Genomic DNA, 27,197 nt, shown 5'->3' with positions numbered 1-27,197 from the left:
GCTTCATTTCCCCAGTGCTTATCCCTTCCTGTGCAGGGTGTGCTTTTTTAATATTTGGCAATTTTTCACTGCATTAGCTTTACAGCTGGATGTCCTTCATGATGCTGAAATCATCAGGGTAATGTTAGGGAAGGAAGTTGTGTATGCCATCTCACACATCTGTCTGTGAATTGTGTAAACTTTGTTCTGTGTATTATCATATTTTTAACAGTTTGTGTATTGTGTTCTCTGAGGTAGACTGTGAGGACCAGCCCAGCATTTGCATAAACAATCATGGGAAACTGCATAAAAATCAGTCAGGCAGGTTGTTGTTAATCCACTGTTTGGATTTGATCTAGAATCTGGCTCACTTTTCAGTCTTGCAAGCTTGGTGCTGTGTGTTACACCATAGAAGCAAGTCTTTAAATTTTCTTTACTACTTTCATATATTTTACGTTAGTGGGTAAGTGATGAAAGATTTTTGTGGTCACATGTTGTGCTCCTCTCTGAGCCACTGACAGCTGTAGTGCTTGGTAATAAAGATATTTTTTGTCTGTTGTGGTTGAAAACATTAAATTTCTTTTCAGATTTTGATGAAAAATTTCTCAGAAAATGTGTAGTGATGCCTAATAAAAGACATCTCTATGTGAGCACTATGTAGCATTCTCATTATTCTTTTGTATGCAATACATGTTTTCACTATAAGGTGTGAAATACCAAATAAATTACCATAAGACTTTGCTGAATTGACAAGCAAAATATATTAAAATAATATTTCGTTAATTTCATGGACTAGCAATGATCTGAAGAGCCATAGTTGCTTATATTGGTACAGTAAAGTAAGGTAAATGGATACAGATTTGACATTTAGTGCTATCAGTGTGATTATTTGAGGAAGCACAGTGCTATCAGTGGGCCAATAACCAAAATCCTCTAATGGACAAGACGACTCATTCACACTCATATGGTTGCTTAATGAGATTACAGACAGCTTCTATTAAGAAACACTGAATGTGTTACAAATTGAAGACTCTGTACATCATTAAGACTTCTGTATACAGGTGCAAATTATAACTGATGAAAGGGAAATAAAAATTTTCTTTGAACACCACAAGAATGGTAATACACTCCGATCTACCTATTCCACTGCCACACTAGACCTGACAGTATTATTAGTCTTTATTATTTTACTGTGAATAAATCATGCTGATAATTTTTACTGCTGGGCAGGTATATAGATGTGGTTCCTCTGCTCACCCTCTTTTAAGTTTTGCTCAAAATTTACTAAATTTGAGATTTTCACATCACATAATTCCATCATTTTCATGTTATGGTTTAGTATTTTTAAATGATGAATTCTAAGATCTGTAGGTGCTGCTCATTACTGAATGAATGGTACCACTCAAAGTAAATACAAACGTGGGTATTATTCTATAGGTTGCTGGCCTGTGTGTTGTCTGTATACACACTGTGCAATTTGGAATGTGCTTCCTTCACAACATCCATCCACTGAAATTTGTGGTCAAAAGGATGACTTTGCATGAGGTCCATGCAGTCAGTCTCACTCTTCTCATATAGCTCTATGAAAAGAACAGTCATTTCTTCTTCTTGTACTTCTTTTGTTTCTTTGATTTCTGGACCTCCAGCAAGTTCCTGTAAGTGAGCAGAAAACCATGTATTCAGTTATGAAAGTAAATCTATATGTGAATCAGTAAACTAGATAACAAAAGTTGCATTCAATGCAGTTAAGCTAGAGAATTTGTGAAAAGATAATACAGGATTATTCTTTATTGAGATCTGACATCTAATGACTGTTGTTTAAAAATGTTTTCTTAGGTATTTCAGTAAATATTTTGAGTCTAGGGTTGCAACATTCAGAAAATAGCTAACTTGTATATTTCTCTTCAGAATTTTAAGGAAACTGTGAATTTGTAGAATTACTGTAAATCTGATTCAGTTGAAGATCAGTGTACTTTGAGGTATTTATTAACATACTGTGAAGTAACAGATATGTGTCAGCCAGGGATGGATTAATGAAGTTTTGTGGGTGGGGGCAGTTACTGCGAAGAGAAAGAAGACCCAGGGATCCTCCCCTCAAACGTTAAGGGGAAAAAATCTAAAAAACTACTGTTTCAAGCTGTTTTGATACTTAAAATATCAAACAATTGCAAAAATGTGTTTTATTTTAGACAAAAAAGCTTTAAATGTCTTGAAATGTATAACATTCACAACCTTTTTCTGAGTAACTTCTTTTATGTAATTGTTAACACACAGAAAACTGGGAATGCCCCTGAATTCTAGGCAAGCAGTCTACCAACAGTAGCAATGACAACAATGTGGGCAAAGCAGATAGTGTCCTAAGGGAGATGCAAAGTACATGCTGCTGTGGCAGATTGTGAAGCTCTGCTAATATTCAAACAGGAGGGGGAGCACAAGACACTGGCATGGGTAGTACATTCTCTAGAGCACATAAAGTAAGGTGGATTGGGGAATAATGAATTAAATAACGAAATCTACCGGGGTCAGCGAATTAAGTAACCACCCCAAACTGTTCATTGTATGGCAACCATCCTAAGACATTTCAAGTGCAAGGTAAGAGCAGTAAAAGAATTACGTAACCAAAAGCTGGGGGGGATCCTATATGATAACTTCTATTGCTATTTGTAGTCTAAACTCACGTTGTTGTTGTTGTGGTCTTCAGTCCTGAGACTGGTTTGATGCAGCTCTCCATGCTACTCTATCTTGTGCAAGCTTCTTCATCTCCCAGTACCTACTGCAAACTACATCCATCTGAATCTGCTTAGCGTATTCATCTCTTGGTCTCCCTCTACGATTTTTACCCTCCACGCTGCCCTCTAATACTAAATTGGTGATCCCTTGATGCCTCAGAACATGTCCTATCAACCGATCCCTTCTTCTGGTCAAGTTGTGCCACAAACTTCTGTTCTCTCCAATCCTATTCAATACTTCCTCATTAGTTTTGTGATCTACCCATCTAATCTTCATCATTCTTCTGTAGCACCACATTTCGAAAGGTTCTATTCTCTTCTTGTCCAAACTATTTATCGTCCATGTTTCACTTCGATACATGGCTACACTCCATACAAATACTTTCAGAAATGACTTCCTGACACTTAAATCTATACTCGATGTTAGCAAACTTCTCTTCTTCAGAAACGCTTTCCTTGCCATTGCCAGTCTACATTTTATATCCTCTCTACTTCGACCATCATCAGTTATTTTGCTCCCCAAATAGCAAAACTCCTTTACTACTTTAATTGTCTCATCTCCTAATCTAATTCCCTCAGCATCACCCGACTTTATTCGACTACATTCCATTATCCTCGTTTTGCTTTTGTTGATATTCATCTTATATCCTCCTTTCAAGACACTATCCATTCCATTCAACTGCTCTTCCAAGTCCTTTGCTGTCTCTGACAGAATTACAATATCATCGGCGAACCTCAACATTTTTATTTCTTCTCCATGGATTTTAATACCTACTCCAAATTTTTCTTTTGTTTCCTTCACTGCTTGCTCAAAATACAGACTGAATAACATCGGGGAGAGACTGCAACCCTGTCTCACTCCCTTCCCAACCACTGCTTCCCTTTCATGTCCCTCGACTCTTATAACTGCCATCTGGTTTCTGTACAAATTGTAAATAGCCTTTCGCTCCCTGTATTTTACCCCTGCTACCTTCAGAATTTGAAAGAGAGTATTCCAATCAACATTGTCAAAAGCTTTCTCTAAGTCTACAAATGCTAGAAATGTAGGTTTGCCTTTCCTTAATCTAGCTTCTAAGATAAGTCGTAGGGTCAGTATTGCCCCTTGTGTTCCAATATTCCTACGGAATCCAAACTGATCTTCCCCAAAGTCAGCTTCTACTAGTAATTCCATTCGTCTGTAAAGAATTCGCGTTAGTATTTTGCAGCTGTGACTTATTAAACTGATAGTTCAGTAATTTTCACATCTGTCAACACCTGCTTTCTTTGGGATTGGAATTATTATATTCTTCTTGAAGTCTGAGGGTATTTCGCCTGTCTCATACATCTTGCTCACCAGATGGTAGAGTTTTGTCAGGACTGGCTCTCCCAAGGCCGTCAGTAGTTCCAATGGAATGTTGTCTACTCCGGGGGCCTTGTTTCGACTCAGGTCTTTCAGTGCTCTGTCAAACTCTTCATGCAGTATCATATCTCCCATTTCATCTTCATCGACATCCTCTTCCATTTCCATAATATTGTCCTCAAGTACATCGCCCTTATATAGACCCTCAATATACTCCTTCCACCTTTCTGCTTTCCCTTCTTTGCTTAGAACTGGGTTTCCATCTGAGCTCTTGATATTTATACAAGTGGTTCTCTTATCTCCAAAGGGCTCTTTAATTTTCCTGTAGGCAGTATCTATCTTACCCCTAGTGAGATAAGCCTCTACATCCTTACATTTGTCCTCTAGCCATCCCTGCTTAGCCATTTTGCACTTCCTGTCGATCTCATTTTTGAGACGTCTGTATTCCTTTTTGCCTGCTTCATTTACTGCATTTTTATATTTTCTCCTTTCATCAATTAAATTCAATATTTCTTCTGTTACCCAAGGATTTCTACTAGCCTTCATCTTTTTACCTACTTGATCCTCTGCTGCCTTCAGTACTTCATCCCTCAAAGCTACCCATTCTTCTTCTACCGTATTTCTTTCCCCCATTCCTGTCATTTGCTCTCTTATGCTCTCCCTGAAACTCTGTACAACCTATGGTTCTTTTAGTTTATCCAGGTCCCATCTCCTTAAATTCTCACCTTTTTGCAGTTTCTTTAGTTTTAATCTACAGGCCATAACCAATAGGTTATGGTCAGAGTCCACATCTGCCCCTGGAAATGTCTTACAATTTAAAACCTGGTTCCTAAATCTCTGTCTTACCATTATATAATCTATCTGAAGCCTGTCAGTATCTCCAGGCTTCTTCCATGTATACAGCCTCCTTTTATGGTTCTTGAACCAAGTGTTAGCTATGATTAAGCTGTGCTCTGTGCAAAATTCTACCAGGCAGCTTCCTCTTTCATTTCTTTGCCCCAGTCCATATTCACCTACTACGTTTCCTTCTATCCCTTTTCCTACTTCCGAATTCCAGTCACCCATGACTATTAAATTTTCATCACCCTTCACTATCTGAATAATTTCTTTTATTTGATCATACATTTCTTCAATTTCTTCGTCATCTGCAGAGCTAGTTGGCATATTAACTTGTACTACTGTAGTAGGTGTGGGTTTCGTATCTATCTTGGCCACGATAATGTGTTCACTATGCAGTTTGTAGTAGCTTACCCGCATTCCTATTTTCCTATTCATTATTAAACCTACTCCTCCATTACCCCTATTTGATTTTGTGTTTATAACCCTGTAGTCACTTGACCAAAAGTCTTGCTCCTCCTGCCACCGCACTTCACTAATTCCCACTATATCTAACTTTAACCTATCCATTTCCCTTTTTAAATTTTCTAACCTACCTGCCCGATTAAGGGATCTGACATTCCACGCTCCGATCCGTAGAACGCCAGTTTTCTTTCTCCTGATAACGGCATCCTCTTGAGTAGTCCCCGCCCGGAGATCCGAATATTTTACCCAAGAGAACGCCATCATCATTTAATCATACAGTAAAGCTGCATGCCCTCGGGAAAGATTACAGCCGTAGTTTCTCCTTGCTTTCAGCCGTTTGCAGTACCAGCACAGCAAGGCCGTTTTGGTTATTGTTACAAGGCCAGATCAGTGAATCATCCAGACTGTTGCCCCTGCAACTACTGTAAAGGCTGCTGCCCCTCTTCAGGAACCACATGTTTGTCTGGCCTCTCAACAGATACCCCTCCGTTGTGGTTGCACCTACGGTACAGCTATCTGTATCGCTGAGGCACACAAGCCTCCCCACCAACGGCAAGGTCCATGGTTCATGGGGGGTCTAAACTCACAAACACCGCAAATGGATTAATCAACAGTTGATGAGTATAATAAACTAAAGGATATAACTAACTTTAAATCTTGTCTCATTTACAAGAATATCTGATTCTATGACTTAACATTTTCAGTTATAACTTTAATTTAGCGCCCATGGAGTTGGCATGTTGCTTTTGTTGTTGTTGTTATCCCTTTGACAGAAACATTTGCCATTTGTACATCCTCTGATAAATGAACTCTTTGTCTTTCTCTGAAACCTAAAAAAGGTCAGATACTTTTTCTATCTTGTGGTGTGATAAAATCTTACAACTTGTTGGCCATTCCTTTCTTCAAAGTGGAAATTAAGAATTATTGTATGAAAAATTTAACAGGTTTTTTGTAGCATTGTTCTTGTTCTATATTTTGCCCTCAATTTGTTCCATTAATAAAACATATGAAGTGAGTGAACTCTAGAACAAGCTGAGGCGAAATTAAACTATTGCATTTGTGTGTGAGTTTGCGAGTATCAAAATATGCGATATAAATGACCATATCTCTTGATTGCATTGACTTAAAAGCTTACATTTTTTGCACCACCAAGGGACTGTAGAATTTAGCAATTTATACAAATTTTGACTTGATACCTCTACCTGTTCCTGAGAAAAAGGAGTCTTAACAGATGGACACACAAACAAACAACGACGTGATCCTATAAAGGTTTTGTGTTTACTGATTGAACCCTAAAACCTGGTTGTAATATGTCATACGTCATAAAGAACTGCAGTTGCAGTTAATTGAAGATGAGTAAACCAAAGCCAATTTTTAACCTACAGTGTATAGACTGAGACGTCTTTGGATGCATTGCAAAAGATATGGACAGACTGTTTTGTGAAGTACTTTTGAAGACGTTTTCCAAAAACTGTCATGAGGAGTTGGTTTGACAGCCTACAACCTATGGAAATATTTTGGATCTCCTAGCTATAAACAGACCTAACCTTATTGACGATGTCTGTATAGAGAGAGGAATTAGTGAGTTGATATCGTCATAGCAATGATGGTTACAAAAGTTAATAAATAAAGCCTGGTAGAGTATTTTTGTTGGAAACAGCAGACAAGCAGTTCTTAGCATCCCACTTAGACAATAAAGGACTTAATTTAGTTCTATTGAGATGGATGCAAGAGAATTATAGGCAGAGTTTAAACTGATTGTAAGTCAAGCTCTGGAGACGTATGTGCCGAATAAGTGGACCCACCGTGGTTTGATAGTAAAATTCGGAAATTCTGAGGAAGCAGAGAGTGCTGCATTCTCCTCTCAAAAAAGAATGTGCAGATGATGACAGGCTAAAGTTAGTGGAAATTCATGCATCTCTAAGAAGATCAATCTACGAAGCATACAATGACTACTACTGTCGTACCTTAGCAAAACAGCTTGCTCAGAATCAGACAAAATTCTGGTCCTACATATAATTGCAAAGTGAATTAAAGCCTTCTATCCAGCCACTTGGTAATCAGTCTGGTGTGACAAAAGAAGACAGCAAAAAGAAAGCTGAAATTTTAAATTTTCTGTTTAAGAAATTATTCATGGAGGAGGATCATACAAACATACTATTGTTTAACTGTCAGACAGTCTCCCATATCGAGAACAGTCTCCCATATGGAGAACACAATAATAGTCATCCCTGGGACAGAAAGCAACTGAAAGAGTTGTAAACAAGTAAGTTGCAGGTGAGGATGGAGTCCCAGTTCAGTTTTACAGACAGAACTCGCATTTATTGCAAATCTCTTGCCCAACACTAAATCCCAAGCAACTGGAAGAAGTGCCGGTGATTCCTGTATATAAAAGAGTGAAAGAACAGATCTTCAAAATTACAGACCAATATCCTAACATCGATATGTTGCAAATTCTCAGTTCAAATATAATAAATTTCCTTGAGACGGGAAAACTTCTGTCCACAAATCGGCATGGATCCGATGACTTGGGTTCATAGTTACCTGTCATCTTCAATACAGTACTATCTTGGCACCATCTGATTTTCATCTGCTTCCAAAACTGAAAGAATGCCTTGGAGGACTACACTTTGATAATGATGAAGTGGTGCAAGCAGAGGTGAGGTTGTGGCCAACAGTGCAGTATCAACAAACTGGTCTCAGCCAGTTCCAATATTGACAAAATTTCCCACCCGCTCAACATGTTGCAGAAAAAAGGGGCAAAATTTGAGTGATCTCCAGATTGTGACGCAGCTTTGTGCTCTGTCAAATGAGCCCTATAATCTGTGCCATGCCTTGTACCATTTTCATCTGGTAAGCCACTGTTTCTCACCACAAATACCTCACAGCACAGAGTAGGTGCAGTGCTGTCCTAAAAGGCAGCAGATGGTTCTCGACACCCCTCTGCCTTCATTTCAAAGTTGCTCAGTGCCACACAATGAAATTATTTCGAAATCTAGAAAGAGGCTTTGGCTATTGTTTAGTTGGTAAAGAAATCCCACATGTATATATAAGGTGTAAAGTTCCACTTGCTGACAGACCGCAAACTGTTGGTTGCTCCGTCTGCTCCTTGTACCACTATGCCAGACTGGACAGCACAAAGACTATAACAAAGGCCATTGTTCTGATCTGCCTGTAAATACAGCATCACCTACAAAGCCCCGCACTAATGCCAATGCCCTGCCCAACTCCCTGCAGGCACAGGTCCACATTTCAACATCAAGGAAGTCATCATTTTTCAAGTGGATTCTGTGTCTTCTTATGCTATTGATGAATTTCCCCTCAATGCAGTGATTGTCATGACTCAGACTAGAGTTGCCAAATGGCTTAAGAAAGGGTGACATCAGCATTTACCCACAAGAGCGGATCATTTCCTCTAAAAGTTCTTTGCATTAAAAAATAGGCTTTCCATCCTAGCTGGTGTTGTCATCCTGGAAACAGAACAGGAATGACCTAGGGCCATAATTTGTCTGGTTCTGTGCCCCATAGCACTTGTGCTCCTGCATTGTGTGACTGAGGTATTTCCTGTATCAAACTGCTGGCATGGCATGGTATCATGCATATTGCCAGCCATCGATAAAGATGTTGAAACCATGGTACATTCCTGTACTTAGTGTGGTCAGCAGCAAACCTTGCCACCCGAGATGTTTTCTCCCTGGCCACTATCAAGCTATTTGGAATGTCTCCATGTTGACTTCACAGGCCCTTCTTTGAATTATTTGTGGCTCACAGAGATGGATGCATACTCTAAATTCTCAACTGTCAGAACTGTGTGTTCAATGACAACAGTAAACATGATCAAGCCCTTTTGCAAATTTTTGCGATATAGGGCCTTCTGAAGGCCGTTGTCTTGGATAACGGACCCCAGTTTGTGTCCACCCAGTATTCACAATTCTGTGAGCAGTAGGGATAAAACACCTTCTCATAGCACCATTTCACACCCAATCCAGTTGAGTGACGGAACACGTGGTGTACACTTTCAAAGTGAAAATTGGGGCAATAAGAAAGACCACAGCATCAGAAGATGTCATTATGTTGTTTTTAGCCACCTACAGAGCCACATCCATATCAGTTAAGGGACAGGCCAAGTGACTTCATGGGTGACAGTTCCAGTTTCTCCTCACTATGCTGTCACTGCCAGACCACAATCAGCCCCAGGCTACAGCCGGCACAGGCAGGTGCCCTGGTGTGGGTGCAATTGTTTGGGCACTATCTGACTTGGTTTCCAGCCACCATATGGGAAGTACATGGCCACCGGATGTGTGAGGTCACTGCCAAAGTGCAACACTGGAGGCAACACCAGAACCAGCTATACTACAGTTCACCCACAGAAGCCCCAAACATACTGTAAAATCAATGGACTGGCTGAATCTGCAGCAGCTGCACCCCAGGTTTCATCACCAGCAGCATACCCTCCATAAGCAATGAAGCATGGACTAGGCTCTGAAACCCACCAGTCTCTCTGTTTCAGAACCAGTGGCACCTGACCAGCCTTCCATAAGCGACGTGGACCCCACCTTATCCAACAGTAACCAGAATCCAACGGAGCAGCTTGAGGTTGTTGACATTGAGATGCAGAACCTCCCACATCTAGCAGCAGCACCCCCACATCTGAGGCAGAGCTGGCATAACCTGGACCAATTCCTCTTCTACATGCTATCTCATGCAGGGAGGGATGCTGTTAACTGGCTCGGAGAGCATTATGGAATTGTTACAGCTGCCAGTGACTGACCATCACTCCTGGTCCTCAGCCCAGGGAGCACCACAATCAATGCAAATTCACTATAAGCGGCACTATCAGTGTATGGCGTGTTGCTGGACCACATCATGTCAAGTGGTGGAACCCCTTGATCAGTGGCTGTGTTTAATTGAGCTCCTCAGCCCAGAGCGGCCACTTCTGCTGGGATCATGTCTATGGAAACATTTGTACACAGGGCTCTTATAGTACGACAACAACTGGCTATGTTTCTAGACTTCCATGGACTTTCATCCAGTGGTATTCCTATAGTGTCAAGTCAACTCTGCATGTGCTTGGTTTAACCATATATCCTTTCTAGTTCTGCCACCATATTATTGTGCGGCACAAATATCAAAACTCATTTACTACTTTTAGTGTCTCGTGTTCTTATCTAATTCCCTCAACATCTACTGATTTAATTTGACTGCAGTCCATTACCATCATTTGACTTTTCTTGCTGTTCATCATATAACCTCTTTCCATGATTATCCATTCTGTTCAACTTCTCTTCCAAGTGTTCTGCTGTTTCTGACAAAATTATGATATCTCCTCTAATAATTACCTACTTGAATATCTCCATTGGTTATTGAGAATTCCTAACCTTTTCAATGGTTTTCACAATGAAAGCCCTTGTCTCACTACCATTTTTCAACAAATATCTCCCATCCTTGAAGTACAATTGAATGAGGTCTGAAAAATACCCCTCTATAGCTGCTGTGCATTCATTGTGGCTGGGAGTAATGCTCACTGCATCTGTAGTATTTATGACATAGCCGCATGTGCCCCCCCCCCCCCCCCCCCCCTCACCCCAGCTCATTCTAAATAGTGAGCACCTCAGTGATCTCAGCCTTCATTGGCTGTGTGAACTACAAAGGCAACCATGCCATTTGAAGCTATGAATGCCTAGTAGTCCTGGATGAAAAGACTATCCAAGAGATAAAAAGTCCCAAAATGAATACCATACCTATTAAAAGAGAGAGAGATTATATGCAGCTCAGAAACTACCTTTTTTTTTACAACTTCATTTGTTAAAGTGGCCAAAACTGCATTTCAGGAAAGGGACTCCTCAACACAGACTCTGCCAACAGAAACTACCGAAAACATTTGCACATGCAAGTGCACTCACAGTGGTGGCATCGCAGTAAAGGCACTTATTTCCCTCTCACAACCAGCAAAGGTCACAGACAGATTAATTCCTCAAGCCCCAAGTCCAACCCTGCAGACTGACAAACCAAAGTTGAGCAGTGTCTCTGCAATGACAAAACCACCACCCTCTTCGTCTATGGAAAAAGGCATGTTGAAGAGATCTAGACTGAATCTAAGAGGTCAAAAGCCATCAGACCATGCTCCACTTATCTTGTGTGATGTTTCTAATGCAGATCACACCACAGACAATAATGACATTAAAATATACATGAGGGGACCAATGAGTCTCTCCAACAAACCCCTTGGTGTCACAACATCTCTGTCATGACTGGAAGATATGAGGTCTGTTCAGAAAATTCCAGAACTTTGTCCACAAAATTTTTCTGCACTTACCTTTTACTTGTTGTACATGGTCTCCTTCAGAATATTCTCCTCCAGAATTGATATACTGCTCCCAGTGTCGTTTCCAATTCTGGAAGAATCCTGAGTATGTTTCTTGTTGGAGTGCGTGGAGCGCCATCTGTGAATTTTCTCTTATCTCATCTATCGTTGCAAATCTTGTCCTTTCAACAGGGTTTACAATTTTTTTTTAATGTCTGCAAGGGCGAGGGCTGGAGATTACAGGGGATGATGCAGCACAGTTATTTCGTTTTTGTGCAATAGTCATGCACAAACAGGGATGAATATGCAGGTACATTATTGTGATGCAAGAGGCATAAATTGTCTTGTCACATTTTCCTTCTCACATTTTTTGTGGCTTTGCAACGTGTCCTGATTGTACCATTGATTAAGAGTTCATCCCTGTGGCATGAATTCATGATGAACCTATCCTTCAAAGTCAAAACTATCAGCATGGCCTTGACTTTTGACCTCATGTGACAAGATTTTTTTGGTCCTTGAGAACCATTCCTGACCCATTATGAAGATTGTACCTTGATCTCAACATCGCAATTGTAGACCCACATCTCATCACCAATTATGGTCTCTTTAGGAACATCTCCTTCTCATTTATGCAATCCAAAAGCTCTTCAAAAATTATGAGGCAAAGGTCTCTCTGGTCCATGGGATGAACTTGGTGGAAACATGATGCATTCCAAGATGCTGTGTCAGGATTTCATGACCTGATTCAGCTGAAATGTTACATTTTTCTGCAATTTCTGAAGCAGTCAGTCTTCCACTGGAATGCACGATTTTGCTGACGTTCTTGACAGAAGCACCAACGGCAGACATCAAAGGGCATCCTGAATCAGGGTCATCTTTAACTTCTGTGCAGCTATTTTTAAACTATGTGAACCATTCATAACACCAAGCATGGCTTAAGTACTTATCACCATAGGCTTTCTGCATCATTTGGTGTGTATCTGTAAAGATTTTCTTGAGTTTCATGCAAAATTAATGCAGATGCCTCCTCTAATTCTGCCATCTAGAAATTCGTAAACTGTGCAACACAACATTCTACTCAATACAGCACTGAACAATAAATAACAGACATACAACAATGAAACTTCCAGTAGTTACACATTGAACACAAATGTATGCAGGGATGCCAACCACATTTCACTCCAATGCACCATTGGCACAAAATGACAAATGTTCCAGAATTTTTTTTAATAGACCTTGTAAGGGCAAAGAAAGTAATGAACCTCACGGTTGAGACAGTTCCTATTTTACAGTGGAACGTAAATGGGTTCAGGACACATGTGGAGCAGGTCTGACTGCTAGCTCAAGGAAAACCTTTGTGTTCGTGTCTACAAGAAACACATTTCAAACTTTCTGATGTATGTGTGCTAAAGAGTTAGAACCTCCAGAGGATAGATGACCTAGTGAGGATAGATCTAAAGGAGGAATAGCCATCTTTGTTGACAATATAGACAAATCCTCACCTCTCTCTGTCAATAACAGCCTCCAAGCAGTTGCTATTAGAGCTCATTTGCAATACAGAGTTACTGCACGTTTCTTCTACCTGCCTTCTGATGAGCCAATTGGTTAGGGGCTCACCAGCCTTACAACACAACTACCCTTGCCAGTTTCTTGTCTGTGGGGATTTTAATGCACACCATGTGTTACAGTGATCTTCTACCACCTGTGATAGAGGCCAAGTTGTTGGAAGTCTCTTATTAGCTGAAGATTTGTGTATTCTGAATATGGGCCAGAACATGTGCTTCAGCAGTGCTAAGTGTCATTCTCTTCCATCAAATTTTCATTATGTTCACCCACTCCTGTGCACACTGCTCTGTGGGAAGTGGCGGATGGTCTAAATTCCAGTAACCACTTCCCAATTTTGATCAATTGCCAGAAAGAGTAGTTCCTGAAAGAGTCACCAAGATGGGTGCTCATCAAGGTGAACTGGACATTGTATAGCCAACTTGCAGTATTTTTACATAGAGTCAGTGTCCAGGAATGGCAGGAATAGGTGGATCATGTCACCACAATGATCCACCATACGGCTGATACATTCATTCCTAAGTTCTCAGGACAGTGTCCTGCAGTGGAGTGCAGAACGTTACTCCACAATTTAGGACAGGTGTGCAGCCATGTATAGGCTCAAATTCATACCATCAGTTGAAGCCCTCACAGCCTTTTGGGTTTTGAAAGTGAAATGCTGTCATAGTATAAAATAGATCAGGAGAAAAAAGTGGCAGACATTATTGATCTCTATACACCATTTCACTATGCTGTCGATTATATGAGAGACCAATTGGAGAATATCAGGCAAAGGCTCAGGTGCCCAGATACTGCTGTAATGAAGAATGGTATTCGCCAGAACAATTTTTCAGACTATGCTGGAACACTTTGCTCCATAATGGCTAACTCTAGACAGGACACAGCTTTCCGTCAACAGAGTAATATAGGGTTTAATTCTACCAGCAAGGAAGTTTACAACCATTGTTTCTCAATGTGGGAATGTGAGCCTGCACTGTCTGCAACAAGTGATATATCACAAGGACACCACAGCATTCATTACAGCGTGCTGAAGCACCTCAATGGAAACACAAAAAGAATCCTCCTCAAACTTTTTAATTTTGTTTTTAAAACAGAAAAATTTCCTAGCTCATAGAAGGAAGATGGTTTAACCCTTCCTCAAACATGGGAAGGCTTATACAAGCCCAAGTAGTTATCATAGTGTTGCCCTCACCAGCTGCATGGGAAATACATTGGAGCAGATGATCAATCACAGCCTTGTCTGATTCTTTCAGAATGGTTTCAGGAGGTACCAGTCTACCACTGATAACCTAACTCTGCTGGAAGTTTCTATACAACAGTTTCTCCTGCACAGGCATCACCTAACAGGTATATTTTTTGACCTTATCATTGCAGTACTACCTCGAGGTATAGTACCATCAAACAGCTCCACCTATTGGACTTTGGGAGATGTCTTACAGTTTTGCTACAGTTCATTCTGTCTGTACATTATTTTAAATATTGAGTTGATAATGTCCTCTCAGGTCATTTTATCCAGCAGAATGGTGTCCCTCAAGTTAATGTTTGATGTGTGACCATATTTTTAATAGCTATAAGTGGTACTGCATCCATGGTAATGAGCGCTGTGCAGTGCTCCTTCTCCATAGATGAGTTTTCAATCTTCTGTTCTTTTTCAGTTTTCCAGCAACCACACAACAGTCCCAGCTAACCATTAAGAGGCTGAGAAATGGGCAGACAACATTGTTTATAAATTTTCTACTGTTTATGCTCTTTTTAACAGTTCCAGAAGCGTTATTAATCTTCCAGAAATTAAAACAAAGGGCATCATTATAACTTTTAAAGATGCAATAAGGTTCCTGGGCCTCATGTTTGATGAAAAGGAAAGTTGGTTGCTGAGATATGAAATCATGGTCTCTCAAAGCATGCAGTATTTTAAAACGTGTAAGCCACATAACATGGGGAGCAGACAAAGTGTTTGCTCCAATTTTTAGAGGATTTATATGATCCCACATCAATTCTCATTGTAAATATATGAGACTGTTCGGAGAGCATACTTGAAACTCCTTGACCCAGTTCACCATGAAGAATCAGGCTGGCTACAGAGGCCTTTAGGACCAGTCCTATTCCCAGAATTTGTGGCTAGAGCTATGGAACAACCACTTAACATAAGGTGGCTACTGCTGATGGTACAAATGTGCAAGACCTCTTACCTACCGTAATCACCTGTGCATCATACTACTGCTTGCCCACCTATGAAGCAACGTTTAATAATTATGTTAGAGCAGTGAGGCTCTTTTGGAATTCTTGCAGAGTTGCCTTTAAAATATGGGTGTGGCAAATATTAATGTTTTACACCAAGGTTGAAGCAAATCATTGCCTTTTGTCCTCAAGAGGCTAATAGTTCTTTTCTACATGACAAATTTTTAACAACATATATTATATCTTGTGTTATTTTTAAATCTTTTTATTAATGTTTTATACAATCTCCACAATTTAAGTTCAGTGTACACTGATGGTTCTAAACAATGAGAGTCACTCGGCTGCTCAGTAGTTTTCCTGGCTGTGTCCTCAAGATTCTCCTATCAGCTGAATTTACAGTCTAAGCTATCCAGTCTAAATGACCCTGAGTGCGCTGGAGCTGATGAGATGACAGAAGGAATAATTTTTTCATCTGCTCTGATTCCTCCAGTGCCCTATAGGTTATTTCACAGATGTACCCAGAAGAAAAGATTCTCCCATTGGTACAAGTCTCCTTGATGCTTCTATATGATCAGGGAAAGGACACAGTATTCCTTTGGGTACTAGGCCATGTCATAATACAGGGAAGTGAGAAGGCTGGCATAGCAGCCAATGAAGCTTTTCGGGGACACACTGTAGAAATCTGCTGCCCCTTACAAACCATTTCCCCACTGTTGAGCCAGAAAGTCATAAGCTAGTGGGGAAAGTAGGAGCAGAGGGCTGGGAGTGTCAGAAAATAAGATGCATTCTGGGAAATCAAACGTCCAGCCATGGTGATCCCCCTTCCAGTCACAAAGACAGGATGAAATGGCTCTGACCCATCCCTGTATAGGTCATAGTCCTCTGACCCATGGCTTCTCATTCCAGTAAGAGGACCTACCAGTTTGTGGAGCTTTTGGAGTGCATGTCTCACATTTTAACAGTGTGTGATTTATATTCTGATGAGATGGCAGCAGTGAATTTAAAGAACATGCCCTTTATTTTAGCTGATGACAAGTGTGGTGCCTGAAGGGATCTGCATTGTGTTGGTGGTCAGTAATACTCCTGTTGTCACAGTTCAAGATGATATTTTCCTTTTTATTATTTCCTTCCTGTTTGAGGATACAGGTTACTTATAAATGGTGGAAAAATTGAATTTTTTATAACTTTATTACATTCTATAGTATTTCTTGATTACATTGATATATACTTTATAGGGTTTCAAATGAAGAATGACTTATATATACCAAATTTTAAAGCTACAGTCTAGTATTTACTTTTGTTTTGCTGAAGCAGTTTGTTCACATGTTACTGAATGTTTGTTGTCCAAGTGCTACATACACTCCTGGAAATTGAAATAAGAACACCGTGAATTCATTGTCCCAGGAAGGGGAAACTTTATTGACACATTCCTGGGGTTAGATGCATCACATGATCACACTGACAGAACCACAGGCACATAGACACAGGCAACAGAGCATGCACAATGTCGACACTAGTACAGTGTATATCCACCTTTCGCAGCAATGCAGGCTGCTATTCTCCCATGGAGACGATCGTAGAGATGCTGGATGTAGTCCTGTGGAATGGCTTGCCATGCCATTTCCACCTGGCGCCTCAGTTGGACCAGCGTTCGTGCTGGACGTGCAGACCGCGTGTGACGACGCTTCATCCAGTCCCAAACATGCTCAATGGGGGACAGATCCGGAGATCTTGCTGGCCAGGGTAGTTGACTTACACCTTCTAGAGCACGTTGGGTGGCACGGGATACATGCGGACGTGCATTGTCCTGTTGGAACAGCAAGTTCCCTTGCCGGTCTAGGAATGGTAGAACGATGGGTTCGATGATGGTTTGGATGTACCGTGCACTATTCAGTGTCCCCTCGATGATCACCAGAGGTGTACGGCCAGTGTAGGAGATCGCTCCCCACACCATGATGCCGGGTGTTGGCCCTGTGTGCCTTGTTCGTATGCAGTCCTGATTGTGGCGCTCACCTGCACGGCGCCAAACATGCATACGACCATCATTGGCACCAATGCAGAAGCGACTCTCATCGCTGAAGACGACACGTCTCCATTCGTCCCTCCATTCACGCCTGTCGCGACACCACTGGAGGCGGGCTGCACGATGTTGGGGCATGAGCGGAAGACGGCCTAACGGTGTGCGGGACCGTAGCCCAGCTTCATGGAGACGGTTGCGAATGGTCCTCGCCGATACTCCAGGAGCAACAGTGTCCCTAATTTGCTGGGAAGTGGCGGTGTGGTCCCCTACGTCACTGCGTAGGATCCTACGGTCTTGGCGTGCATCCGTGCGTCGCTGCGGTCCGGTCCCAGGTCGACGGGCACGTGCACCTTCCGCCGACCACTGGCGACAACATCGATGTACTGTGGAGACCTCACGCCCCACGTGTTGAGCAATTCGGCGGTACGTCCACCAGGCCTCCCGCATGTTTACTATACGCCCTCGCTCAAAGTCTGTCAACTGCACATACGGTTCACGTCCACGCTGACGCGGCATGCTACCAGTGTTAAAGACTGTGATGGAGCTCCGTATGTCACGGCAAACTGGCTGACACTGATGGCGGCGCTGCACAAATGCTGCGCAGCTAGCGCCATTCGACGGCCAACAGCGCGGTTCCTGGTGTGTCCGCTGTGTCGTGCGTGTGATCATTGCTTGTACAGCCCTCTCGCAGTGTCCGGAGCAAGTATGGTGGGTCTGACACACCGGTGTCAATGTGTTCTTTTTTCCATTTCCAGGAGTGTATATTTGTGGAAGTACATATCCTTTAGTGTGCAATAAATACGAACTATTCCATGCATCAAGAAATTGAATAAAAAGAAATTCCATGGTAACCAGTCCACAAACAAAGCAAGCCACACTGTTGAAAGTAACCTGTGTATCAGTGCTTCATGGAAGAAACCCCCACATGGCATGCCTGTTGGTGATTCAAATTTTTATGTTAACAATGATGCTGTTTGTAGCAGATCTGTTGTTGATGATGTGGGCATCTTATCTTCTTTGATAAAGGAAATGGCAAAATGTAAGCAATGTGATGGTGTAGGCTGTCTGGAAATAACTGAACAACAAATTAGCAGGAAGGGTTTAGCATTCCTTGAATGATGTTGTAAGTGCTACTTCTCTGGAGAATGGAAAATTTGTTGATGTTGAGTACTTATCTAAGTACTGCCACACCTGCCATGATCACACTGCAGGACATATTGAACATCAGTGTTCTAAGAAATATGATGGTTACAGTTGAGGTATGGAGTGTGATGGAGCTCTAAAAATATTTCGGAGGTCGGTGCTAATTTATAATGTTAGATATACAAAGTACCTAAGCGATGGGAGTCTAAAGCTTTTAATAAAATTAATGAGTTCTATGTTTATGGTAATACCTTGGTAACAAAACTGGAGTGTTGTGGACATGGGTAGTGGTGGTAGTAGTAGTAGTAGTAGTATTTGTAGTAGTAGTAGTAGCAGCAGCTTTATTCATCCACAGATCTCTTTTTACAAGGATATAGGACATGTCAAAAGTATTTGCAAGTTTAGACTAATTTAAAATAAACTAATTCATATATACATACATTTACAGACTTCTAGTTAGAGACAATCATTAGATTAATCCTGGTATACAATACTTTTTTTTACAAATAACTTATTAAATAATGTTATGCCCCACTGTTCATATCTCACTATCAGTCACTGCACACACTACACACACATTGTTTCATAACACTTCTCTCAGTACACCCCCCCCCCCCCCCCCCCACACACACACACACTGGTGATCTCTCAGCCATTTTCTGTACCACAATTTCCACTTGCTATCCTGAAAAACTGAGTCAGCATCCCTCTATAATGAGTGAGATGTTGAGCTTAGAAAGAGGAAGTGGTGTTAGTATTGTGCAATGCATGACTTTGGGGTAACTTTTTCTAGAAAAGGAAAAAAGAAAGAAAAAACATAGTGTGAGGGTGTTGTGTGGAATGTTGGACATTTTATAATCATTATTATTTATTTGTATAATTTTTTTTTACCAAACCCCTACTCTGTTTTATCTAAGTACTCCTTTAATGTATAAAATGTATAGCATAACAGGTACTTTTTAGCTGCCTTTTTAAATAAGTGTATTTTTGTAATTTCTTTTATCTGTTTTGGTAATTTATTGTACAGTTTTATTCACTTGGTAGAAAATGCTGTTTTGAGTTTTATGTTTATTTTTTCTTGGTAAATGTAAGTTGAGTCTATCTCTTGTTGCATGGTCATGGACAGAGCTGTTTGTGCAGTAATTGCCAATGTTACTTTTGATGTGTACAGCTGACTGGTAAATGTATTCACACAGAGCTGTTAAAATCCCCAGTGTTTTGAACAGATCTTGACAATGAGCTCGACTACCATTTTTGATTATGATTCTTATGGCTCTTTTCTGGAGTTTGAAAACTGTGTTCATGTAACTAAAAGACACTGCATGTTATACACTGATGATAGGATTCTAAGGGCATAGCATGCTGATGACATTCTGTTTGCAAGTACCTTTATGTGTTCACACCATTTCAGCTGCAATTCTATATTCATTCCTAGAAATTTTGAATTCGTTACACAGCCTACAGAAGTGCCATCTACATTTAATTTAACACTGTCATTTTCCCTCTTCAAACTGAAATTCATGGCATTAGTTTCCTTTATGTTCAATGTCACTTTATTGCTTATTGACAAATCATAAACTTCCTTGAGAGTTTCATTTGCTTTCTCGGCAAGGAGTTCTCTTGTTTTCTCAGTGTCTATAATATTGCTGTCATCAGTGAAGAGAATTTTTTTACCATGAGTAACACTACGGGGAAAGTCATTGATGTATATCAGGAATGGTATTGGTCCTAATATTCTACTTTGTGGTACCCCTATATTAATGTAATTTGATTCTGGATCTATTTGAAGTATGTGTTATCTCTACTTCTTGTACCCTATCTGCTAGGTATGATCAAAACCAATCATTAGCTACCCCTCTTATTCCTAATGCTTCTAATTTACTTTATAGGATCTCGTGGTCAACTATATCAAAGACCTTAGAAAAATCCAAAAATATTCCTGTGATACACTCATCTTTGTCAAGAACATCAAGTACAATCTTTGTGAATTCTACTATGGCTGACTCCGTATTTTTGCTACTTCAGAAACCAAACTGTGATTCGCTTAAAAGATTGTATGAGTGTTGGAACTTTAATAGCGGCAACTATTTAATTACAGCTCGTACAAAATACATATATGTTTCAAAGTTTCACTGACCTTCAAAGTAGTCACCAGTATTGTGTGTAACCTGTTTCCACTGATATGGAAGTCATAGGATACTCTTAGCAGTGCCAGTTATGTTGGCAGTTCAAGGGGCGTGGTATATTGACCGACAAATTTGTAGCAGTTCTGAAGTGAATGGTGTGAAGTGTTTCCTTAAGTTTAGAAATCAAGTTGAACTTACGAGGGCTTAAGTCAGGAGAGAGCAGTAGGTGGTATAGCACTTAGCAGCCCCATCACTCAAACAAATGAGTAACAGATTGCACTGTACGCGCTTGTGCATTGTCCTGCAAAATGATGGTCAGGTTCTGCAGAAAGTGTCATCACTTCTGTCTCTATGCTGTTCATTTTTGGAACACAACCGTAGACCAGCTTGCTAAGTGCTATACCACATACTGCACTCCCCTGACTTAATCCCTTGTGAGTTCAACTCGATTTCTAAACTGAAGGAAACACTTCACAGCATTCACTTCAGAACTGCTACAAATTCGTCGGCCAATAGAGGGCACTGCTTGAACTGTCAACACAACTGGCACTGCTAAGAGTAGCCTACGACTTCCACATCAGTGGCAACGCGTTATACACAATGCTGGTGACTACTTTGAAGGTCAGTAAAAGTTTGAAACATGTATCTATTTTTTACGAGCTGTAAATAAATAGTTGCCACTATCAAAGTTCCAACCCTCGTATTTATTCAGGTAATTCGTGAATCTGTCTTTCATAACTGCTTCTATTATTTTTGAGAATGGTGACAGCAGGGAAATGGGCTGGTAATTTTCTGTGTCTTCTGCATTACCTTTCTTAAGCAAAGGTACAACTCTTGCCTGTTTTAACTGCTCTGGAAATGTTCCTGATGTGAAGGATTCATTTATTATATTTGTTAAGGGGCCTTGTGTAATCTCTATGCACTGTTTCAATACACACATTGGTACTTCAACTAAGCCTACTGACTTTTTACTTTTTAGTTTTTGAACAGTTTTATTGACTTCATTCTCTGTGGTTGGAAGTAACATCATTGTATTTAGTGCAACATTACTTACAGCTGTTATATTTGTTTTCGAGAATTTTTGCTGTAACTTCTCTGCTACACTTGAAAAATGCTCATTTACATAGTTTGCTAAGTGGTGTGGATCATTTATTACCTTATCCCCTTCTCTCAGCAGTATGTTATTCTGCATTTCTTTGCCTCTCCCTGTTTCCTTTTTATAACATCCCAGACAGCTTTGCTTTTATTCCCTGCATTATATATTATTTTGTCATTAAATGAATTTTTGCAGCAATCAGCACCTTCCTATAGATCTTTTTGTATCTGTTATAGAAATTTAAAAATTCTGGATCATTGCAACCCTTTTTCATGGAACTTAGGTATTTAAGTGTTTGGGGGGACGTGTGCTGTTATCCATCTGGTTTTGTGAGATGTTGATACAGACATGCATACTTTTGGAAATGCCTTTTCAAAGTTCAATTTAAACAATGTGGAGAATTTAGAGAATTTCATATTCACATTGGTTTCCTTATACAGTTCAACCCAGCTTTGTTTTTCTAGTTCCTTCGAAAAATCTTTTATTTTGATTTCTGATAGATGTCATTTGTAGGCTTGTAGTTTAGGGAATGATTCAATGCCTGCTTTTACTATTGTTATTTGACAGATGTCGTCTGATAGTTCGAGATCTTTTACAGCTACATCACATTTTTCCCTGCCCATATTTGTGGTGACATGGTCAATTATTGATGCAGCCGTAGTAACCCTTGTTGCACTATTGACCAATAGGGACATGCCAAACTTTGAAGGATATTTATGAGGGTGCTGCTGGATTTATTTATGATATTAGAGTTGATGTTAACGTCCCCACACAGAATTATGTTGACCTTTGTGCTTGAGACTTTATGTAGAACTTCTGTTAATTTATTGAAAAAAGTGTCTACACTACCACTGGGAGATTTATACACACATAAAATGATTAATCTCTTGGTGGTATCAAGCCCTTTTAATTCAATACCTGATATTTCAAAGTGTCTGTTTTCACTTGCTGTACTGAGGTCATGTCTTGATTCGACCTGTGTTCCTTTTCTGATATAAATACATGATCCTCCACCCCTTGAAGCAGTTCTGCAGTAAGAGTTTGCCCTTTCATACGATGATAACACTACATGTTTGATTTCTGTCCCTCTACAGCAGTGCTCAGTGACACAAACTACTGTGCAGTTCAAAGACTGGAGCTCAACTTCTGATAGTTGTATTTTATTTTTTATTGATTGCATGTTTGGATGGAAGAGTGTTAAGTCTGTGAAGTGCCCCATGTTACTCTTTCCAGTTGTTTGTTTTTCTTTGTGACATCTGGTATGTGTGATATTTGGAGTGTTAAAATCTGTCCTGTAAGTGATTGTTTCAGTATTTTTTAAAGTGCTGGAGATATTCTTTAGGCAAGGGAACCTGTTGTCTGGATTTATCCTAAAAAAGATTTACTTTTCCTAACTACGATGACAGGTATTTGACCATGTGTGGCCTGAGATCCACCCCCTATACTTTCATGAATTAGCTGTACCAGTCTTCCCTTCCCAGCCTGTTTAGGTGTAGACCATGCCTTGTGAAACCCCATCTGTTGATAGATCCAAGGGGCACAAGAGAAACATGAGTGAAGTTGGCTGCCCTCAGAGCCATACCTAACCCCACAATGATTTGCCTCACAGCTCCATCAGTGGCCAATCATGACCCTAGAACAGCCCAAGAAAGTGTATATCGGTGCAAAAGAGGATGGGTGCTAGATTGAGAAAGCTACAAAGAGGAATGAAAGGGAAGTTTCTATCTGATGGAAAATCTCTGTCTGGCTGAAGCAGATTGACAGAAACTGAAACAGACCTTCTTCAGAGTTATTATGGACTGGCCATTAGACAACTACACCTCTGAATGATGTTACAGCAATGAGAAAAGCTGTATGGGCCACCTACTTTCATAAGTTGTCCACAGATGACCACCCTGTTCATGGACTTTGCCCTAAAGGAGCAGATGCTTGGTGTGGTTACCAAAAAGCAAAAGAAAGTAGTCAAATATACCATCATAAGCATTCTCTTCCTGAGCCTGTTATGAATGAAATAAAACCAATTTTTAGAGACCTGAGTGACCATGTTAAGCATAGTAAATGTCTTCAGGGGGGCACTCAGAATACATATGAAAGCTTCAATCATTGCATATGAGAAAGTTTACCCAAGAATGTTTCTGTAAGACTAAATACATTAAAAGTTGGTGTAATAGATGCATTGTTATGTTTCAGTGATGGAGTGATAGGAAAGTTGGAAGTCCTGAGAAATTTAGGCATAAAATGTGTCTTTAATAGGGAAGATCAATTGCTTGTGTGTGACAGACAACGGGTGCATGAAGCTGAAAGATTCGCTCTCCAAGTTACCAAAGAAGCAAGAAGTGCTAAAAGGAATGCCAAGAGGAAGCTTGAAGATGAAGAAATGCTGCAGGATGAAGACTATGCTTCAGGAACATTCTGAGGCACAGTTTAATTGGACTCATATCTTCATTCACAATTTCCCGTAAGTTGTATTTGTCAGAATTCAGGTACAAATATTTCCTAAAGTTTATAAAGCATTGCTTAATTTTTTTCTGTAACTTGCAATAGTCCATACTTATGTAGTAGACCTAAGCTTTATTGCAGAATCAACTAAATTATAGAAAAAATAATATTTTTATTAGGAAGAAAATTATAAAAATTAAAATGTAAGATGTGATTTTTTAACCTTGTAATATACATAATTGGTGGAATTAAATAGGTCTAGTACCTCACCCATCATGTCATGCATATATGGTAAAAATTTGGTCTCCTTCAAATGTATAGCATCGGATTAAATGGTACCTCAATTTGAAAAAGCCTTTTGGGAAACAATTGCATCAGTTTCCTTGTAATTTTTTAATAACCCTAAGCAGTTTCAAAAATATTCAATTTGTTTAGAAAGTGTGCTGCGTTACCTGATATCAACAAAGAATCTGTAAAACATGTACATTATAAACAGTGCCTGAAAGAAATAGGTGTTGTTTTTTACATAATATTGAGCCGGAAAAGTACCCTGTATCCTCAATTACCTTTCAAATTGCTTTGCTTTTATTTTCTGACTCTGATATAAACTCATCATTAGCCATTTTCTTTTCCTGATATATGACTTTGAATATGGGGTAGTCAGAAACAGTCTGGAATGCCTGTAAGGGCATAGAAGAGCAAGTGTACATGGAAAATCATGTGACCCACCATATACAATCACTGTCAGTTGTTCTCACAGCATGGATGATAGTGCATGAAACTGCTCAGCCTTTGGCTCAGGTCTCATCCTTACTACCATTCCATGTCCAATTTTTGTATCACTCTCTGCTTGAATGTATGTACACAATAACCTGATGGCTCACTTCAATGCCAATTAACTTGCAAACAGTGCAACATATCAGATTTTTGTTATCAGTTATTTTTCAGCCCAAACTACCCTGCAACACCTTTACATGCTGTTTAGACTATTTCTGACCAACTTGTATATCTGAATGTATTTTGTGATATAACTGTCAAGGAGAGTGCTGTGATAGTGCCACGACATTTAACAGTGCCGCCACGACAGTACGCACAAACGGCGATAGAGGCGCTCCGCAAATGAGATGAGCGCGGGAGCGCCACCTAGCTACGAACGGCACCGGCCGCATGTCACGGCACAGCAGTCGAATACGAGAGACTGAGTTGTAATCATGTGATCAGCTATTGTTTCTAAGAGAGAGTGTGAAAATCCACGCAATTATTGTGATTAAAGGTTATAACACTTTTTGGCGACGAGGTCGGGATATTTTCACCGCGTTGTGGATTTGCGTGTTCGTGACGGGGCAGACATGGAACAGCTTATGCAAGCGCTCATTGAACAACAAACACAGCTGACGGCAGCGATTCAGGCGTTGTCGACGTCGCTTACTCATCGTCTGTCTTCCTCTTCTCCGCCTCCATTCCCTCCTTACGACGAGGCCGCTGAAGACTGGGAGAATTATGAGAAGCGTTTGCGGCAACACTTCTTGGCTTTCGGCGTTGTCGACGCTCCTATGTGTAAGTCGTTATTTCTATCTTGGATTTCCCCTCGGGTCTATCAGCTGCTATCTCAGTTAGCCCCTCTGCGGGAACCAGCCTCCCTGTCCTTCCAAGAAATGTGTGACTTATTGTCTGCCTATTATCGAACAAACACCCACGTCGTTGCCGCCCGCGTGGCGTTCTACCGGTGTCGTAAACAGCCCCATCAATCTTACCGGGCTTGGGCGGCGGAACTACATGGCCTGAGTAGGAAATGTCAGTTTGTCACGGACACTCATCACGAGTCTTATGCGGATTCAATGGTTAGGGATGCTATTCTACGGCTTGCTCCTGATAAAGAAGTTCGGCAACGTGCCCTACAACTGCCAAACCCGTCGTTGTCGGAAGTTCTAAGCATCGCTCAATCCTTTGAAGTGTCTCACGCTGCTGGCGCGCAAATAGACGCGTGGTGTGATGTAGGCGCTGTACAGTCAACTCTCGACAAGGACAATTTGCCTGTTGCACAGGAGAACGAAGATGTGGCGGCGGTTCACTCGCGTAAACAACGTCGCGTGGGGCCGCAACGCTCGCAGCGAAACCAGCAACCACAGAAGCCGGTTCGTTCCGCGCTTCCTTCTTGCCCCCGTTGTTTCGTACAGCACGACAGGGCAGCGTGTCCAAAACGTTGGGCCACATGTAATTCATGTAGGAAAAAAGGCCACATTGCTTCTGTGTGTCAGTCCCATAAAGTTCCTGTCGACGAGGACGAGGCGTCGGACATGGATGTTCACTGTGTGCTTTCTCAAACAAATAAGTTGTTTGTTACTGTTCGTGTTCTGAATAAAGACATCCGCATGCAAGTGGACACTGGCTCTGCAGTAACTCTCATTAATTCTCGCACGTATTTGGCGTTGGGCTCCCCTCCTTTGTCTCCAGTTACGCGCAATCTGAGGACTTATAATCAGCAGAAAATTCCTATCATGGGCCAGTTTGATGCTTCCACTGCCTACAAGTCTGTTGTTCGGCCCCTCACGTTTTATGTGGTGGATCATGCGGGCACTGAAAACCTGTTCGGTTATGATGCTTTCCAGTTGTTTGGGTTCTCCATTGATGATGATGTGCACCTCATATCTGAGGACATTCCGTATCAACAGCTTGATGGATTGTGTTGTGAATTTTCGTCCGTGTTCTCTGCTGATCTGGGTTGTGCCAAGGATTTTGCAGCCCACATTACTCTTAAACCTACGGCTCGCCCTAAGTTTTTCCGGGCACGCCCTATTCCAGTGGCGTTGCGTGCACCTGTCAAGGCTGAGCTAGACAGGTTAACAGCTTCAGGGATTCTCCTTCCGGTTACCTCCAGCGAATGGGCATCGCCGATCGTGGTGGTTTCTAAACCAAACGGGAGTCTGCGATTGTGTGGTGACTTTAAAGCCACTGTCAACGCTCAGAGCGTCATTGACA

General features: G+C 40.8%; 1 protein-coding gene across 1 annotated transcript in view; it reads right to left on the bottom strand.

Annotated features, from left to right (window-relative positions):
* Positions 1–778: 778 nt before the first annotated feature.
* The window catches only part of LOC126298308 (dynein axonemal intermediate chain 3-like), a 311,679-nt gene continuing 285,260 nt past the window's right edge, over positions 779–27,197 (bottom strand). Inside the window, exon 17 of the mRNA XM_049989604.1 lies at positions 779–1,632. Coding sequence (XP_049845561.1) covers positions 1,411–1,632 — 222 coding nt within the window. The 3' untranslated portion in view covers positions 779–1,410. The remainder of the gene's footprint in view (positions 1,633–27,197) is intronic.

Source organism: Schistocerca gregaria, chromosome X, assembly GCF_023897955.1.
Source record: "Schistocerca gregaria isolate iqSchGreg1 chromosome X, iqSchGreg1.2, whole genome shotgun sequence".
In the NCBI taxonomy this organism is placed as follows: Eukaryota; Metazoa; Arthropoda; class Insecta; order Orthoptera; family Acrididae; genus Schistocerca; species Schistocerca gregaria.
This window is presented reverse-complemented; position numbering and strand designations above follow the sequence as displayed.